Here is a 19,405-nt window from a genome sequence, read left to right on the forward strand (position 1 = left end):
GTCCAAGGACCCTACAAGATTTGAAGACGAACATCCAGGAAGAAATTGCCAACATAACGCCTGCTATGCTGGCAAGAGTCATGACAAACGCCAGAAATCGGTTTACTCAGTGTATGGAGAATGGGGGACGTCACCTAACTGATTTGATCTTCAAAACTCAGTAAAACAAAACTTTATGTATGTGCCTGTATTACAAAAAACGAATAAAAATTTTCTGATTCATACAATAAGTTTTATTAACTTTTGAAAAAAGGAAGTTATGCTGCCGCACCCTGTATAATACAGTAGATTTCACTATCAAAACAAATTTAACAGACTCTAATAAACCTTAAATATCATTCCAGGCAGATTAACAATCTACCTGAATAGATATTTGATGTATAGAATAGAACTGAATCTAATAATCCTGACGCGGGCGCGGTACAGAAAATGTATCCTGAATAATAAAAAATTACAACAGCTCTAGTGAAAATTAATCAGATAAAATCCATTCCATTGAAAAAGTATGAAGTAAATAATTGATTAAATACCAATCAATAACGTAGACCCACCCTATAAAATATATCACGAGTTAATAAGATCATAGAGTAAGAAGCAACCGATCCGGTGAGATTTCCATAATCACAGTGTTTCAGTTTAATAGCAACGAGATTTAAAAACTTCGAAAAAAAAATTCCTCAAGAACCTTGACGATTATGCAGTGGTGAAGGAATAACTATATTCACTATAAATACTTTGGATGAGGACATAAGTTCCCAGTTTGTACTTTGATCGTGAGGTTTTGTTTTGAATCCTACGATGTTGTTTATAGTGAGTATAAAATAGAATTTTGCTTCAAAATCTTTTTGATTTTGGGTCTCTTCCAATTTAAAATTAGTTTCTATCATAACGTTTTAAAGACAGATGAAAAATTCTTAATGAATTTGTATTTATTTAGCTAGATGTGGTTTCTTTACCCACAAATATTTCTGTTACAATTGTAAAAAATATATTAATGAAAAAATGGGATAAAATTAAAGAATATACGGAAATACCTCAATCCTAAGCAAACTTGCCATAAATATTTCATTCTCTTCTCGAGATTATCAAATTCAATCAATCAAATTGAAAATATAAAACATCAATTCCTGTAACAAAAAACTTCACAATCGAAATCGAACAAAACATAAGAACAAAATAGTACATGAAACTAACTTGGTCCTCAAGATATTTAAACTTTTACACTAAACAATTCGTGTCATTATATGTCACAAAAAAGATCAATGATAATGAGCTTGGCAGATACATCTATCCAACTATCAGATCCTGAATTTAGTTCCTTAGCTATTCAAAAAGCAAAAACTACGTCGAAAGAAAATAATTGATGATAAACAACATATTCATGAAAAGGATAAACAGATACTACAATCAATTAAAAACCAAACAGAAACGAAACATTTATCCTTACCATATGTACAAGGACTTTTCCAATAACTTATGTAATTATTTCAATATATATCTCATTAAACTAAAATCTAAAACACCAAAAAACAAAAGAAGTAATTTTGTATATCAAGTGCTTTGTACTAATCGTGCTGCTGTCTACATAGGGCAGACATCTCAGTATTTGGAAAATAGACTAAGTGTTCATCAATACGATAAAAAAAATAAAACTGTGTCAACGAATCACAAAATATCAAAAAAAAAACATGAAATTATGAATATTTAAAAATTCTTGGAACGGAATCTAGTATACGGAAAAGAGAATTGTTAGAAACGGTTCACATTCATAAGATTGAAAAAGCTATAAATGATAAAAAAGACCTAAATAGTTAAAATAAAATTTATAGTTCTATTTTTTCAATTATGATGCAATTATAAATAATTTAATTGGTGACTGCTACGTATTTGAGACATAAAAACTGGGGAAAAATTAATTGTTTTCGTTAAAATAAATTTCTATTTTGATATTCATGATGTAGGTGATTCATTGATTTTGAGCAAACGTCAAATTTCTATCTGTGATAACAAAACATTTAGAAACATACAGAAATTAATGGGTCTAAGAAATATGCAATTAAAGTAATTCAAAATAGAATTTAGAGCGGTTTGAGTGGAAATAAGTGAAATATAGAGAAAATGAATCAATTAATTTCGTTACTGTACTATAAAATGCAAACATTATATCAAACTGTTCTTATAATGAATGGAATTTTGTGTCTAGAACATGATATAACATGTAGTTCTTTTATATAGTTTCAACAAAGGTGTAATTGAAAAAAATGAGATATTTTTTAAAAAACAAGTTAACAGAAGATAACTTCATTCAAGATACAGCCACTTTTTTTAGCTTAAGAAAAGTTGATGGGTTGATAAAGATCCATGTCTCACTACAGACACCGCAAACAAGCTTCAACGAGTAGTTGGTGATATAGAAAATCATTTACCGTCTATTTTAATCATAATTTTTATCATAATTGACGGGAATTTATGGATGAAACTTCTTCTATTATGTATTTGGAGAATTCTCAGTTATCTTCAGAACTCATGACGATTATTTCGTCCTACGATACACAGTTTACTCGATTTATCCAAGGAAAATAGTTATTTGAAAATGATGGAAATTTTGAATTTGAATCCATTCCATTTATCGATATTATCAATTAATTTATTTATTTTTCATTCTCTTTTTTCTCTTCTAATTAATTATTATTCTACGTTTCTTTTCATTTTTTATTTTTTTCTTTTAATAACGATTGACACGTCTTAGACTAAAGTCTCAAATGCTTTGGTGTCTTCAAACTGCCTTAAAAACGTCTTCAATTTCGTAATGTTCAAAATAATCAAGATACAATTTATTTTGAGATAAAGACTAGTTTTTACTCTACAATAGAGCTCAAAATCAAACACATGTTTATTCAATTATTATTCAATTAATTCAAGATATTAAAAATACTGAAAAATGTTTATCTTTCTATGGAAAATGCCAGAAAAAAAGACAAAATCATGTGTTATTACAAATTTATAATAAAACTAAAATAAAATATAATAAATAAAAAATAAAAACACATAAAATGGAGTTGTCTTTTATCTTCCTTCAAGTAAGAATTCATTGCCAACATATTTTATTTTTGTTTTCATAAATTGTACTCTGCTAGGTCAGGTTTGGACATTGTTTTTTAAATGTATTATTTCGTTTAGGGTTTCTCTAATGATAACGATTCCTGGTTTTTATAAGTTATAAAGGCTTTCGACTTTCAGAAGCATAACTTCACAACAAATTTTCTACGGCTAAATATTGTCAATTCTTGAACAAGGTTTAATTCCAGTAGAGAGGATACAGGACATATTATAATCCATATTCTATTTATTTATCTTTAAAATAACCAAAAAGCAGAGCCTCCTCACTTCAAATAAAGACATTTAAATATATCTCATTCTCTACTGGCCAATGACACGAAGTATTGGCTGGGTTAAGACAAGCAATATATATTGAATATATCAACTTAAGTAAAAATGATTCACTGGAGTTAACAGGTGTCTTGTCTGTGCATTTTCACCTCAATGGACACATGTAGACGTTAGTTTAGTGGAGTTTGGTCAGTGCCTCATCAAGAAAAGGAGACAATAGTTATTTTATACAAGAAAATATATTAAATCATACTGTATGAATTTTACAAATACAGCTTAGGCATGAGACAATATTCCGTCGTTGTTTTTTCTTTTCGTTTTCCCACAACACGAGTATGACAAATCTGCACGTCTAACATAAATAGAATATTTTTACCGGTGTTTACGTGAGATTAAGTAGAAAATCGTGATATATCAAGTCCAGCACCTTCTCACGCTGATCTTCACAAAGGATCCTATAAATACCTATGGCGTAACATTTTGAGTAGACAAATGTATTAGTTGAAGTTTACGCAAGCAACTTCAACATTAAAGATATAAATAATATTTAAACGTATTAAGCGTTGGAGCATTTGGAATACCTAAGTACTATTTAACTTTTATTTTTTGAGATATAGGTACAAACAAAAAGATTTTTTGTCTTTATTGAACTAACTACAAAAATATAATTTATTGAAATAATTATTTCTTAGCAAAAGCAAACAATTTTATTCTGGAACAAATCTGAAACAATGGCTTCGTTTTTGTAATGAATAGGAAATATATATTCTAATTAATTTTGCAAAAAGTACCTTCTGAATTGGGATATTAATGAGACAAAGGGTGATTCAAGAATAAAGTTTATCATCGCCCATCTACTCCAATTCTGCAATAATAACAGTTTATTGTTCATTAAGCTACATAGATTTATTTAGTGGGCATTAAAACATTTGAATATAGCGACGTTAGGTATAAGTAGGTACCAAAATTAAGCTTGATATATCGCTTGAACAATCCACTACGTTTAACCTCACGATTCCCCGTTTCACCAAAGATATTACATATAAATGTACGTCAATAAAGTCTTCATAACTTTGAATATTAACGGATAGTTTATTTATTTCTACAAATAATATCCAAGTCCATACTGTTCAAATTAAAATCATGAAATTGGTGTTTCCAATTTACAGTTTTCACTAGCGTTAAGCATAGTTCCTACTTTTGCTGGTATAGCTGGTTATGGTGGGTATGGAAGTCACGCTACAGGAGTCAGTTACTCAGCTCCAGCAGTATCATATTCCCCTAGTGGTCATGCGGGTTATGGTGTAGGTCATGGATTAAATCATGCAGGTCCAATTCCTGTTGTTGTAGGTAATGGACACGAAGTTGATTATTATGTAAGTAGTCAATTCAAATAAGGTAATGTTTCGATTATATAGGAAAGATTTTGTTCTAATTTTCAAGGCTCATCCAAAATATTCCTATAACTACGGTGTAGCTGATGGTCTGACCGGTGATCATAAATCACAATCGGAAATCAGAGATGGTGGTAATGTTAAAGGTACTTATTCAGTTGTGGAACCCGATGGATCAGTTCGAGTTGTCGACTACGCTGCTGACGATGTCAATGGATTTAACGCAGTGGTTAAGAAAATTGGTCCGTCATTACATGCTGCTCCGGCTCCAGTTCCAATAGCTTCTGCTCCAATTCCTCTTGGATATAGTCATGACGGTGGTTATGGGCATGGATATGGAAACCACGGTGCACATTATTAGAATTTAATTAGATGTTTATATGCTTGGGAAGAATAAAGACAAAAATATTTCCAATTTATTATTTCTTTGACCCTTTTTGTAGGTTGTTTGTTGCTGTATCGTTTTGCGAAAATTAAGTGGAGTTAGAAAGAAAAATTTGGTGATATTGAGTTCCTACGGTATCCAGCATTTAGTCTGACCTTGCACCGTCAGATTACTCTTTATTCAGATCCATAGGTAATAATTCGAATCCAAACAAGTTGTTGGAAATACAGTGCGGAAATTTTTTGTTAAATCGATAATATTTAAATGGTTTCATTGCATAGTATATGTTCGTTAATATGAATATTAAAAAAAGGTATTAAAAGCATAACACAAGACATTGAAAAAAATGTAAGTACACAAGGTAATTGACATAATTCTCACAATAATGAAACGTAATAGTAGCAAAGACGTGATTGCTTCATTTCGTCCATTATGACTTAATTACGTATTTTAAATATTGCATAGTTGTTGTGCGTTCTATTTGTTTATTCAACGAACTTGTAATTGAATTATGTAGGTTAAATGTCGTTACAATAAACATTTAACTTAAGTCAAAAGTCGATATGCCTCTATAATAATCCAATGTTAAGAAATAAACAATTATCTATAAAAACAAAAATTGGAAAATGAAAACTTAGTTAAAATAAATGTGGACGTTAATATCAGAGATAAGTTTTTGATTTTGATATCCTGAATAGTACAAAAAAGGTTGGGAATCATCATTTGGAAACAAATATCTTGATATAAACACCAATAAATCCTGGAAAGTGATTAATTGAGTAATAGATTTAATTAATAGTTTGGGTGGAGCGTAGTTCTATGAGCAGTTATTATTTTTATAATGTCTGCAGTTTCTTGCCTTATCGTCAGTTTTTGATATTTGTAACCCAATCCTTTATTATTTAAGAAGTGATTATTCCAAATACATCACAGGCAAGCTTTACTAATTAATTAGTATTTGAAACAATGAGTAGCTTTGTTCGCGATTCTGAGTCCGAATCAGTTTAGGAACTGATCGCATGCGCCCTTCCAAATTTGTTCGCGGCTTGATGACTTTTCACCCCCTACCCCGTGAACCATCTTCTACTACTGCACGAAAATGGCTTATACGGAAAATCTTTTGAATAATTCAAAAATTCACTCAACAAACAGGATTTTTTATTAATAAAACTGCTAATTTTAGAATAACATCTGAAAAAGAACTAAATTGAATGAATTTCCTGTGAACTGACATGTCGATGGGCGAAGATTATTCCGCTGTGTAGAATTCTGTATGTCCTCGTCAAGGATTCGACTAATTAAAACCATCTTGTCGTCGTAGAATCCTTTCGAAAGCTGCTGCATTAACATGGATATCCCACTCAAAAAAAATAATGATACCGAAGCAGATAAGAACAGAAATATACTGATGTTGTTCAAATTAGTCTTTTGTTTTGTCACAGTTTCTTCTCTTCAACATTTTTTCCAATTAATTAAACTAAAATAATATTAAGGCCCAAATGAACAACGTCACCTTGGATATGGATGTCTTCGAAAGATTACAGATTGGAAAGCTTGAGATTTCAAGTGACATATTTTCAACTAATGGTCGAGAGTTGTGGGACCTAAAATGGCAATTTCATTTGTTTATCGCTGGATAAAATATTATTCGTCCATATGGTCAATTCTTACGTGTGGTCTTCGCATGTTGGAATGAAATTCAATTATGTTTAGTAACAAATGATGATTTTGCGCTTGTAGATAAACGATGGGGCTGAAAAGCTCAAAATATGTAAGAAGTGATAAGGAGACTCAAAAAAGAAATTGCAGCAATCCGTTGGTCTCCATTGAGGACGATTAGATCCACATGGTACATGCCTCAAGAGAGATCTGTTAAGGTGAAGAACTGACAATACTTCAACGTATTTCATTTTTGAAGATGGAGTTTATAAACAAATTGATTGTGCGAACGAAAGAAAATTTCTGTTGGGTTAAAACAGATGGCATTCCCATACTTTTGTGAGTATCTATCTGTCAATGTCGGGTTATATTTTGATAAAGACCAATAACACATTTGGAGAGTCAAGTTCCAAATAAATGATTAGATGTTATAGTAAGTATTGTCTCTATTATTTCCTGTAAAAAAATTATTATTTGAGAAAACGTAGTGATTGAAATATTTATTTAAGTGTAAGCTCGGCATAAAACAAACAATCTAACAAAACTAAGAGTCTTTGTAATAAATAATTAGACAAATTATTTGTGTGTTACTTTTTGTTCACGCATTCACTTAGTCTTTGCATTCATAATAGCTCTATTGTATTAAATTATAATCAAATCAAATTTTAGGTACTTCAATAATTGTTATAATAAACTGAAATTTGAGTTTGATGTTAGTTTGAATTGTAGAATTTACTACAATAACGCTGATAAGAGAAATATATCAGAGAATGATTTTGTAATAAAACTATTAAATATTTGACCAAAAATATCAAGTTTTTAAGATAATTATACGTTCAAAACTCGAATCAAAAGATAGTATGAGTTTTCTTTTATTATTTTATACAGGTATTCGCATATTAGGCTTAGATAGTTAAAGGGTGTCAGAAATAGAAGGTATCAAAAACAAAAATACCGATATTCAGTTATATATCTAATTAATTTCAGGTTGATACCGCTAATTAACATATTACAAGTCGATATTCTAATGAAGGAAATGAATTCTACGAAGCATGTAATTGTTAATTATCCTTATTATTATAATTATGATGGATCGCATCAACTGAGATGAAGTGTTGTGTATTTATCTCGATGCATACTATTGTTTTAAAAATATTTTCATGTACTGTTAGATAATTATTCTTTTTGTTCGGTTATTCCACAAAAAAAAAACAACCTGACTGATATGAATCAATATATACGAGGGATGATCTGGGAAAAGGTTATATAACTAGTAGTAACTGGGAAGCAGATCTGGTTTGTACTTGTTTTGCTGAAACGCTATTGATTGTCACTCCCTTTTGGAGACTGCCGATGAATAATATTCCCAAAATACTGAAGCCGTAACCTTACCGTTTCGATTCCGGATCCATGTTTCATCTATTATTAGCAAAAAATCTGATTTATTGCACATGGCCTGAATCATCGTCGTTATTTTTGATCAATTGTGAGTAAAAGTGACACCCACTTTATTATGGTCAAATGTACATGTATAATTGTAAACACACTGCCTTCTGATATCTTTACGGCATCAGCTATCTCACGCAATTTCAATTTACTGTTAGGTATAACCAAATTATGGACTATTTTGATATTTTCTGGAGTAACCACCTCAATTGGACGACCAGAACGTTCACCATCATCGGTGTCTGTAGGACCACGTTGAAATTCAGCAAAACAATAACAAATAGTTCTTTTCCATGGATAGTCATTTCTGAGCTTATACAGTATTTTATTTATCAAGAAACTATGATAAATTAATACGAAATTGTTTTGAAAATAACAAACGGAGCTGTCACTTTTTTCTGACTAATCGAAATGTCATGAAAATTCACACAAAGTCTTTTGACAAGTTCGTTCTTCATAAACGTCATATAGATTTGACAATTGCAGCGCCATCTGTGTGTCAGTCACACGACTTATTAAGTAATAGACTATGTTTTAAGCGTTCAGACGTATTTATAATTTACTTAAAATCATCAACAAAGTAGAGCCAAAAAGTAATTGGAGATTTTGGAAGTGAAAATTGATTTATAATAAATTTAATAATTTCAAGTAACTTATTATGAATTCATGGGTAATTTTTGTAGCATTATGTATTTGAAGAGAAATATTCATGTGAACAATTAATATCAATTATATATAAAAACGGCAAAATGGTGATAATATCATTGCGGTTTTATAACATTATTTTTTATCCTCCAGTTTCATGAGAACATTTACTAAATAGCATTGTTCATAGAACCTTACATAACACTTTAATTAACTTCCATAGCGCTTCATAGATCAATATAAATAATAAACATATTAAATCCATATTTGTTCAATTATTATGGAAATTTAACATTGAGGTTGTAGCATGCGATGAATTATCATAAATTCTAAATATAACTCACGTTGAAAATGTCTATTCCATCGTTTCGATATCAATTTTATAACTTTCTTATTTACATATAGAGTATATTTACATTTACATAAAATTTCTAATCGAAACCATAACTCAAATAATCTATATAATGTTTCTATTACTAGATTATTTTGAAAATCTTTAAAAGCTTTAAAACAATACAAAAAATCAGTTATTTCTACAAATAATTTGTAATAAAGTTATCAAATGATACTGACAATGATACACCAACAACTGTAGCTCTGAAACTTACGAATTCAGTACATTTGACTACACAGATAAATCAGTATAGCTGTGGTCTACTTTTGTCATCAAAATTGTTTTGTTTATTCGCCCAAAAAAGTGAATTAAAGCAACGAATTTTAGTGAAATGTCATTGATAAAAACACAGTTCTAATTTATAATTGATTAAAAGACGTTCATTGCAGTGAAAGTGTATCGTGAGGAGCACGTGTATTTGATTGAGTTTTCAATAGAGAAGATGCTGTAGATGATTCTCGAATGGGTTTTCCCATTCTGTTCCCATCTGTTTAAAGACTATTTGTCTGTCTAATTTTAGCCAAATTCATCCAACCAGTCGATGTTGCAGATTTTCTGTGGTTTCCCTGCAACCTGGTGAACCGGTTCTCCGACGATAGGGAATAATGCGGCCGCCGCTGTACCTGCCAGAATTTTAAAAAAACCAATTTCTTTAATAATCAAAAATAAAATGAAAAAATAAATAAAATTCCTCAATAAAACCAAGCCGAAAAGAGCCGTTTTTGGTGCTTACAAGCTTCATTATCACTTTTTTCTGGCCAAAATAGTTGGGCAAACACAACTCCACGCAACCACCACGACCCTAGCACTACAGAGGAGCTATTCCTATATCAGGGCCTACTCCAACAAACCTCCCTTCTTAAAAAACTGTCTACACGAGGTCTGGTTATTAAATAACGAAACTGGTTACGAGAAAGGATTTTATTATAAAAGTTTTTTTCCATTGATCGAAGCAGTGCTGGAAGTCTTCTTTGGTGAGTGCCTTTAGGAGCTCTGCCGTTTTTTGTTTTACCGCTTTCATCGACTCAAATCGGGTCCCTTTTAAAACTGATCTATTTCTAATCTTTCAAAGAAATCTGAGCAGACCCGTTGACGCAAGAGCTTTTGGTCAGGAGTCAGATTTTTTGGCACCAACTTCGCACAGAATTTTGTCATGTGTAATTCCTCGTGTAAAATGTTTCTAACCGCTTCTTTATCGGTGTTTACAGCCTCGGCAGTCATCCGGATGCTCATTCGACGATCTGCACGCACAATTTGGTTGCTTTTGGTCACTGTTTTCGGAGTTGAAACAGTCACAGGGCGACCTGGACGCTGGTCATCTTCAGTGCTCTCTCGGCCGTTACTAAAGCGCTTACACCACTCAAAAACACGCGCGCGATATAGAGAATTTATAGCACTAGGTCGGAGTTTTTTCAATTTAACACGAAATTTGAGATTTATTCGTTGCTCCTGATTGTCGGTACGAGAAAAAAACGCGTTCGATTCAAACCTCTACTCCACAAATAGTATAATAGTGACGTAGAAGTGTTTTGGGACGTGCATAGACAAGAAACATTTCACTTCTCCTCGTATTTTGCTTGAGGAATATTGCGGAACAAAAGATCATTGAGAGCCTAGTTTTAAACTAATTGCTTCATGTTAATTGAGCAATAGAACGCGTCGTTTTTCATATCGTAGAAATCTTAAAAATTTGATTTTTAACTTTGGCCCAATCTCAGGGAAATTTTCGGCAGCCATTAAGGAGGGGCGAGTAGGGTTACTAATGTTTAAATGGAAGTGGGAGACAAATTATTCGCAGAAACTAGGAGGAGTATATAAGAAAACAGCGCGGGGAAAATTATTTTAGTAAAGTGTAAGTGCGTAGTTTTTTATTTCGTGATTTGACATGTTGTACACCAAGGTAACAATAAGTTCTTCAATTATTTAATTAATTTAGTTACGGCTTCGGATGACAATTTGGTTGGTTAATTTTTTTTTAGTCCACCAAGCGATGCCATCATAAAGTTTAAGGTGGAAAGTAGGCAATGCTATAAATTAATTATTGAAAAAAATATAATTGAAAAAAAAACTGGGAAGAAAAAATGTATTCGAGTGTTTTTTGATTGATTGAGAAAATTGTAAATGTGGCACCTCCGCTCAAATAGTTGATATGATTTCGTATGAAATTAATTCTAACTTTATTCGGATGATAACTCAAAAACTGATATTATAACTAAATACCTGAGATTATTTGAGATAAAATTTTTTAATTTTTTGATTTAATATTTGAGTGGAGGTGCGTGAATTGAATTTTTTCAAAAACAAGTAGTAGAAAATACTGGTTTTCCGCATAATCTTGGTTTTTCTTAGAAATATACTGAAATTTTCGATATTCTCTTTATTTACAACTTTCAATCGAAACAATTTGCAATAGGATATGGTATTCTACCAAAATTAAAAAAAATATCACATATTTTATCAAAAAATTGCATTATATACTTTATAAACTCTATATAGAATGCAAATTTTGCGTAATCCGAGCAGATACTTTATGCTGCCAAGCTGATAAACCTTTCACGTGATTAAGAGGACAATAGGTAGATACTTTTGGTAGATTCTAGAAAATATCCGCATATCCTTTCAATTCATAGAATAATATACAAAAAGAACGTGAACATTAAAACATCCTTAACTGAATTCTGCAAATGGGAGACCAGCACCTAAGAAAAAACTCAATATAATCTACTTTTAGTTCCATACACTTGTCACAGCGATGTTCAATAAGTTAAATACCCTTTTTATAATAACAATCGTCAAGCAGAATATCAAATAACTGCTGATCACCTTTCATTGTTGGAAAATCTGGCGATTAGGGTGGAGGAGGTAGCAATTCAAACTTTAATACATTAATTTTGGTCATTGCAATAACGGATGTGTCAGCTGGTGCATTATCTTGATGAATCAATACTTTCTTCTAATCCAAATGCGGCCGTTTTTGCTTGACTTCTTTGCTCAAATTTTGCAAAGAGTTCGCATAATACTCTTAGGATAGTAAAAAAAAATTATCTCACGCGCATCTCAAAAAACCAACGCTATGACTTTGCCTGCATATGGAACGGTCTTTGTCTTCTTTGGAGCCGCTTCTTCCTTTTCAGTCCATTGTTTGGGTGTGAAATGGTGGACCCACGTTTCATCCATGGCTATGAAACATTGCCAGCACTCGATGGAAACATCTTTACGACGCTGTTTTCTTCCATTGGGAGCAAACGCGGTACCCATCTTGCGCACAGCTTTCTTATGTCGAAGTTTTCAGTTAAAGTGCAATATCCCGCACTTTTTGAAATGCCTATACCATGTCTGCTAGCTCACGCATTTCCAGTCGACGATCAATGTTTATAAATTTACAGAAAACGTTCACTATTTATGGCTGCCAAATAAATACCAAGCAACGCCTTCAAACTTAAAACATTAGCTGTATGGTACCTTCTAATAAAATGGTATTTTTCAAGCAACTACCGCCATCTCTAGCTAAGATTCCCTACGAAGCATCGACAGTTTCCACATACACGAGCGCTTTGGCTGTAGGTCTAAATATAACTTTGCTCTGGGTCTCTTTACATATTGTCATTACTGGTAACGTCAAATCGGAAGAATCTAGATAAGCAACGATTTCTAAAGAATCTACAAACTAACCTAGTGATGTGCTAGAGGTTGATACAGCAATGTCTTCGTTTTTTATACTTCAAGCAGCAATTGTAGACTTTAATCTAAAGAATGTATCCGATTGTCATCTAATTACTTGTCTTTTACTTAATATAATTGTTGTCATTGCTTCATTTTGACCTTCTCGAATCCCACTTTAGTCCTAGGTGCAGTTTCTACTTAAAGGACTCTATCCAGTTGACAAAGAATAAAGCCGGTACAGGAAACCAAAATATCCTCGATCAGAGTTACTTGGAACTCCCCGTCCTTGCACCGACGAAGCACAAAGCTTTCGTGGGGGAGTGTAGTAACCCCCTAAATATCAATTTCTGCTCGGGTAGATGGCCCATTCGTCTTCAACTGAAAGGCAGCAGATACCTTTGTTACTCGTGTGGTAACAGCAACTACCATCCCATTTTCAGGAAGGAATCGAAAAGAATTTTGCTGTGACTTTCATTACAATAATGACAGCACATTTTACAACAACTAGGTGATAACGAAAACATCAAACTTGTCATGAAACAAACTGGAATCTCTTGTAACTTATTTGGAATCCGGAAACCACCAAATCGTTCCATTTTTTTGTTATCAGCAGTTGTTATTTAACTCTTCTTATTTGATCACTCTATCAGTGATTCAGGTTGTATGCCTCCCTTTCCATAACCATTTCGATTTATGATTTTGATGTTGTCATTGAGCGTGGTCAACGTAGTCAGCGTGTGACAACATGGAAGCTTCACTTTTTAACAATTTTTTTAAATATATTTTTAGTTAATTATCTCTACGTTATGTATGGCAACAACTGAAGTTTTTGGAGGTGCGATAACTGAATATCCAGACGATGGATACGGTGGATATACAAGAAAAGATGATTACTATGTGAGTAATAACTATATAATTGTCTTTTCAGTTTATTTCTTCAGTGGTGTAAGTTCTATGTTGGTAATTCACAGTAATTCTAAGTGAAACATTTTCGATCAATATATTTACAAATAAACGTAAAATATAATCAAAAATTTTGAATTAATCATTTTCAAATTAAAGCTCTAGGTTAATGTTATTACTTATTACATTTCTGGAAATCTTCTTTTGAAATGGCTTTTTTTGGTTCTTTCGTTGCCTTTTTAATATTAGAAGGGTGCAAAACTATTCTTGAAACACATTCAGGAATTACTCAGTGCTAAATCTGGTATTTAATCAGATATAAACCGACAAAAAGACTTTAATTCGTGATAACTTTAACTAATCTCGTCAAACAAAACATTAGATGGATTATAATTGATATAACATTAGTTTATTATCAGTTTCAAACTCAAATTCTCATCATGTAGATTGTATATAACAGAATTATTTAGTAGGAATGTCAAATTTTTCAATTTTTAATTTTCGTCAAGGGTGAAAGAAGCTCTCATAACAAAAATCTTTATGTATATACCCAATATAAAATTTTCAGTCGCATCCAAAGTACGCTTTCAAATATGGTGTGCACGATCCATCCACCGGCGACGTGAAGAGTCAAAAAGAAGTTCGCGACGGAGACGTCGTCAAAGGTCAATATTCACTGGTAGAACCCGACGGTTCCGTTCGAACTGTAGATTATGTAGCGGATCCTGTAAACGGATTCAATGCCGTTGTTTCGAAGAGTGGGCCATCTGTCCATGTAGTACCGGAACCAATCGCCGTGAAAAAAGTTATTCCAACTTACATCAAAGAAGTAACGGTACCGTTCGTGAGGCCGGTTTACCAGAAACTCGTAGCGGAACCTGTATACAAATACACGTCAGCGATAGGTGAGTTTACGTATAATTCCCTAGATGCCGATAAGATACATGATTTTATCATATAAAAAGTAGTAAGATCTAGATTCTTCACTAGATATGTACCTGTTTAAAATAAAAAGATGGGAGGGATTGAATTTGATTGAATTTAATATAAAATAAAACAAAACAAATGCATTATTTGAGAAGAAACAAAAAGAGAAAGATAAATCACATAATTAACTAACAAAAATCGTTGAAAGTTAATCAGTGTTTTGTCTACTAGATGAAATATAAAAATTAATACAGAGATCGGTATAAGTCAGTTGATGCTGTCGAAAATGATTGAAACGAAGCTATCGAGTCTCCTCCATGCACTTTACGAGCATTTTGCCAGTAGTACCTCGGATACAGTTAGAATGATCCGCAATCCATTTTGTAGTAGGACATTCAAGCTGAATGGTACGGAACGTAGAGAATCCTCACGTCTTCATCGAAGAAGAATTAAACATGCCTGGTGTGTGTGTGAGTGTGTAGGGGCAGGTATCCAAGCGAGAGATCTCGTGGTTTCGTATTTTTTTGACGAGTCAAAATTATCTAGAAATGCTCGAAGATTTGTGTGAGCAAATGGACAACGATCCAACACTCGCGAACATGCATCATTTCAAGCAGGATAGAGCTTGAGAGATAGGTAGACGGGGATTAGTTGAGTGACTTCTTCCAGTTGGGTCTTCTCAAGGACCTCGTGTCCAGTGAAAGGTCCACGTATCATTCCCGACTCTCCTCTAAACTTGAATTGAAGAAAAATTTGAAACTCTTCATGCAATGCAATGCAGTGATCAATTTGAACACTTCAGTCACCCTTTTTAGAATCCTTTTTGTAATTTTTTAACAATAAATTCATTTTGTCTTTGCATTTTTTTCTCTTCATGCAAAGTTGTTGCTTGACTTGTAGCGACCTCTGTTGTAGAATAGCGTCAAGTATCAATATTTTTATTATTATTGGAAAAATTATAAAAACTTTGATATTTAATGTACTTCAAGAATTATAATTTGAAGCATTCATAATGTAATAGTGTCAATATACAATTATACAATTTATGGAGGAATTCAATTAGAAATCTTCCAATAACTTAAGAAGTTTTTGTATAGTTTTTGGTAGTCAGTGACTTTTGGTAACTGATCACAAGCATGGGATTAACATCAGGTGATTTGAGTAGATGATAAAAAATTTGATTTTCGTCTTCTAAAACTATCGGAGCTCGATTTGGTCTCACATTATAATCAATAAATATAAGCTGGGGACCTGTAGCAGCATGTTATTGTGGCAGTATGTTGGCCACTGCTTGATTCCTTCATATCTGTTCTGTCATCTAATACAATCATTTTCTGTCCACAACATAAGTATCCTCGACAGGCGTGATTTCTTAACCAAGCGGCTGCTACAAGATCGTCAATGGATTTATCCATATTTGTTCTCGCTATTCATTATATCAGTTTGGTGCTCAAATGTCCAAGTTAATCTTTGGTACCTAAGCGTCAGTCTCAATGGTACTTTCATTAAAAGTTAACCACATATTAAATTAACATCACGGATTCTTCTCCTTATATTAATATCGATACAAGTCTTCTTTCCAGAATTCTGCATGTATTAGGAGCCTCAAATCTCAAGTAACGATCATCAAAGGCGGTTGGTTAGGTTAGGTCATCTTTTTGCATTAGTTTTTGTTTCCTGGAATCGATTAAACATCTTTGAAATGACATTTTGGTTCACATTAAGATAATTCATAGTATCCGTCTGTGTTCAGCAGGTTTCTAGTCAACTCTTTGATGTTCAATTTTCTTTTTAGCAATATTAGAATCAACCAAGCTGTTTAAACCGTTGAAATACCGTTTAATATTTTTATACAAGCAATTCTGAATTCGGATTGCTTACCACAAATCTTAAAAATCAAATAAAACTAAAATAAAAATTTGGTTTGAGATTGTAGGTCAATTTATTGGATATAAAATAATAACCTGATGCCTTTGTGTAATAAAAATTCAATGAATTTAATTTGTTTAGAAGAATTATGTAAAAACTTCTCACGCTGCATATAATTCAAATAAATTTAGGAATTGAAAAGACTTCTTATCTCACGGTATTTATTCTACATAATATCTGTTTTATAACCTATTACCAAGTTAATCATCCTCATATTTTGAACTCTAAGCGTTATTGCAATGAGAGGTTAATAGAAAGTAGAGTTTGACTTTAAAATATTCAAATAACTAATCATAAATTGTAATAATTATAATATTAGAAAGAACAGAAAAATATTAATCAATAAGATTTCTAAGTTTAAAATAGTGTCGCCGATTTGTTATTTGTCTATAGACATTTTAAGCAAAGAAAATTATTAAGAACCTAACAAAATTATTATTTGCTTGGAAATAAATTTTGGAAAGTTGGGCAAACTTGACGTCGGTTTCGGTTCGTTTTCTAAACTAAGATGAAGAGACTTAATTAGGTCTCTAGGTATATATCAGGCATCTTCATCAATTATATCAACTTTAAACTTAACAAAGAATGAGAGACATCTAAAATAGAAGGAAATAGAGTAAAACTATGAATAGTATGATAAAATTTAATCCCCAACTGGAGTACTATTTTAAACATTAGGTAATGCTTCGAAATTAATTCGGAAAGTGGCTAGTTAAAGGTTAAAAACCGTGCTGAAAGGACCCACAGAGGTTGTAAGCTCTAAAATTTTACATTTCTTGCCTTGCATGACACTTGAGAAGAAATTCATCGTTCATTTTTGTATCTATATTAAATGAAAAGACGACTCAACTAAACGTTGCATCGAAAAACAAAAAAACTAGTGGAGTAAACCAAATTCTGTCTGAAAACCAAGTGATTCACATTTTGATTGTTTTTGAACAATAACTTTATTCTGTTAACATCTCTTTACCACTGAAATCATATAAAAAATGCTGTTTCTGGTGGTAGATAAAAAAAGCTAGTCTAGTATATACCCTTATCTTCGATGTTGCCATAACACCAAGTATACCGTTGAAAGATTGCAATTCTTTTTGATTACGACTTCTAAACAGACATTTCCAATTATCTGGATTGAAGAAACTTAGAATATTATAATCAGGAAGCGAATAAACAATTTTTTTAAGATGATTATGTTAATAGAATCAGCCACGCCAACCAATAAATTCATTTTAATTGAAAAACTTCTTTATAAAATTAAGATGCAATGGGTCCAAAACGCTAACCTACTTTTTAAATAGTTTCTTCCTAGTCAAACTAGTTTACCATAATGAATTTTTAGAATATTGGGATTAGTTTTACTCATTGGGAGGCCTTGATATTTAAAAATACATAAATTTTAATAATTGACTACAAAACGTGGAATAATCTACAGTTTTTTACGATACAATGTGAACAAAAAATATCTTAATATACAATAAAATTTCTTCCTCGGAATCCGTGCACGATTTTCAGCGATTGTATGTGAATTTTCAATTACTCAGTTCAATCTTTTGAATTATTTATTTTTTTGCACTGTAATTTTTTCAAAAAGTAGGGTTTCTACTTTTATACTAATTTCAATTTCAAATTTTTGTTATTGTCGGAGATTTGTTGTTTATCATTCCATTTTCTTGTTGATAATTTTTTGTGCATATTAACTGGCCATATCATTTCAACTAATTCCTATCTATGATTCTTCTAAAAGTTCTACTTGAGCTGTCTCCTTGTAAAACCATTTTGTAATTTGCAACATTGTCCTCAGACAATTCGTAGCTTTGAATTTCAATTTTCAAGAAGTAGTATTCGACCTCAATTAAATAATATATAAAAAATAGTTTATTACATTTACTGATTGGTTAGTTTTTGCTTTATATCTGCACTGCATCAATGATAAAAACTATTTTTGATTGATACTTCTGGTAGGCAGCAGAGGGAATAGAGAGCTTGAGAATTGGATCACACCATTTTAAATAAATCGAACCATTGGAGGTTGTATTTAATCTTCGGGCTAACCAATGATGATTGACCATTCACTTTGCCTTAAAACATCAAAACTACTTTGAAATAAACTATTTAGTAAATAATATTAATAAGTAGTAAAACGTGGTTTCAATAATTTGACGATCATACTCGAACGAATACCAGAATATTGAGACATATATATGTTTACAGACCGCTCTTAAATACTGAAAAAAGCTATTGAATAAAAGGTTATAATTATCTATTTTCGTTAGTGTTAAATCGATACCAAATAAAGTACGTAATTTGATATCTTGATGGAACCCAAGTGTCCATCATCTATGATATGAGTCCCCATTAAGATCGTGTACTGTAGATCTTAATTAATACAATGATTCTTGAATTTGAGTAGCTTTATTTATGATTCTTCACAGTCACATTAATATAAGATAGAAATTTGGTAATCCGAGAGGATACGTTAATGATAAATAACTAATAACCTAAGTTATGTGAAGAAATATGAAAAATATTTGACGTAAAATGTAATAGACCGATTAACATATTACAACTTCGTCTCCACCGATTGTATTTTCCTTGTAAAAAACCACCTTCCACACACACTGTAATTGCTCGAATATAAAGGCTATTTAGGAACATAACCTCAAAAAGTTT

General features: G+C 31.8%; 2 protein-coding genes across 2 annotated transcripts in view; both read left to right on the forward strand.

Moving 5' to 3' along the window:
* The first annotated feature begins 784 nt into the window (after positions 1-784).
* LOC130450326 (larval cuticle protein A2B-like) lies at positions 785-5,177 on the forward strand. Its single transcript, XM_056788661.1, has 3 exons — positions 785-810; positions 4,560-4,766; positions 4,834-5,177. The coding sequence occupies exons 1-3, from the start codon at positions 799-801 to the stop codon at positions 5,143-5,145; spliced, it is 531 nt and encodes a 176-aa protein (XP_056644639.1). The 5' UTR covers positions 785-798; the 3' UTR covers positions 5,146-5,177.
* Positions 5,178-11,157: 5,980 nt separating this feature from the next.
* The window catches only part of LOC130450325 (cuticle protein 7-like), a 38,754-nt gene continuing 30,506 nt past the window's right edge, over positions 11,158-19,405 (forward strand). The window contains exons 1-3 of the mRNA XM_056788660.1: positions 11,158-11,213; positions 13,766-13,873; positions 14,448-14,784. Coding sequence (XP_056644638.1) covers positions 11,199-11,213; positions 13,766-13,873; positions 14,448-14,784 — 460 coding nt within the window. The 5' untranslated portion in view covers positions 11,158-11,198. The remainder of the gene's footprint in view (positions 11,214-13,765; positions 13,874-14,447; positions 14,785-19,405) is intronic.

Source organism: Diorhabda sublineata, chromosome 11 (assembly GCF_026230105.1).
Source record: "Diorhabda sublineata isolate icDioSubl1.1 chromosome 11, icDioSubl1.1, whole genome shotgun sequence".
In the NCBI taxonomy this organism is placed as follows: Eukaryota; Metazoa; Arthropoda; class Insecta; order Coleoptera; family Chrysomelidae; genus Diorhabda; species Diorhabda sublineata.

Coding starts and splice junctions, on each gene's coding strand:
- LOC130450326 (XM_056788661.1), top strand. Junction 4,767..4,833: donor GACACGAAGTTGATTATTAT/GTAAGTAGTCAA, acceptor CTAATTTTCAAG/GCTCATCCAAAATATTCCTA.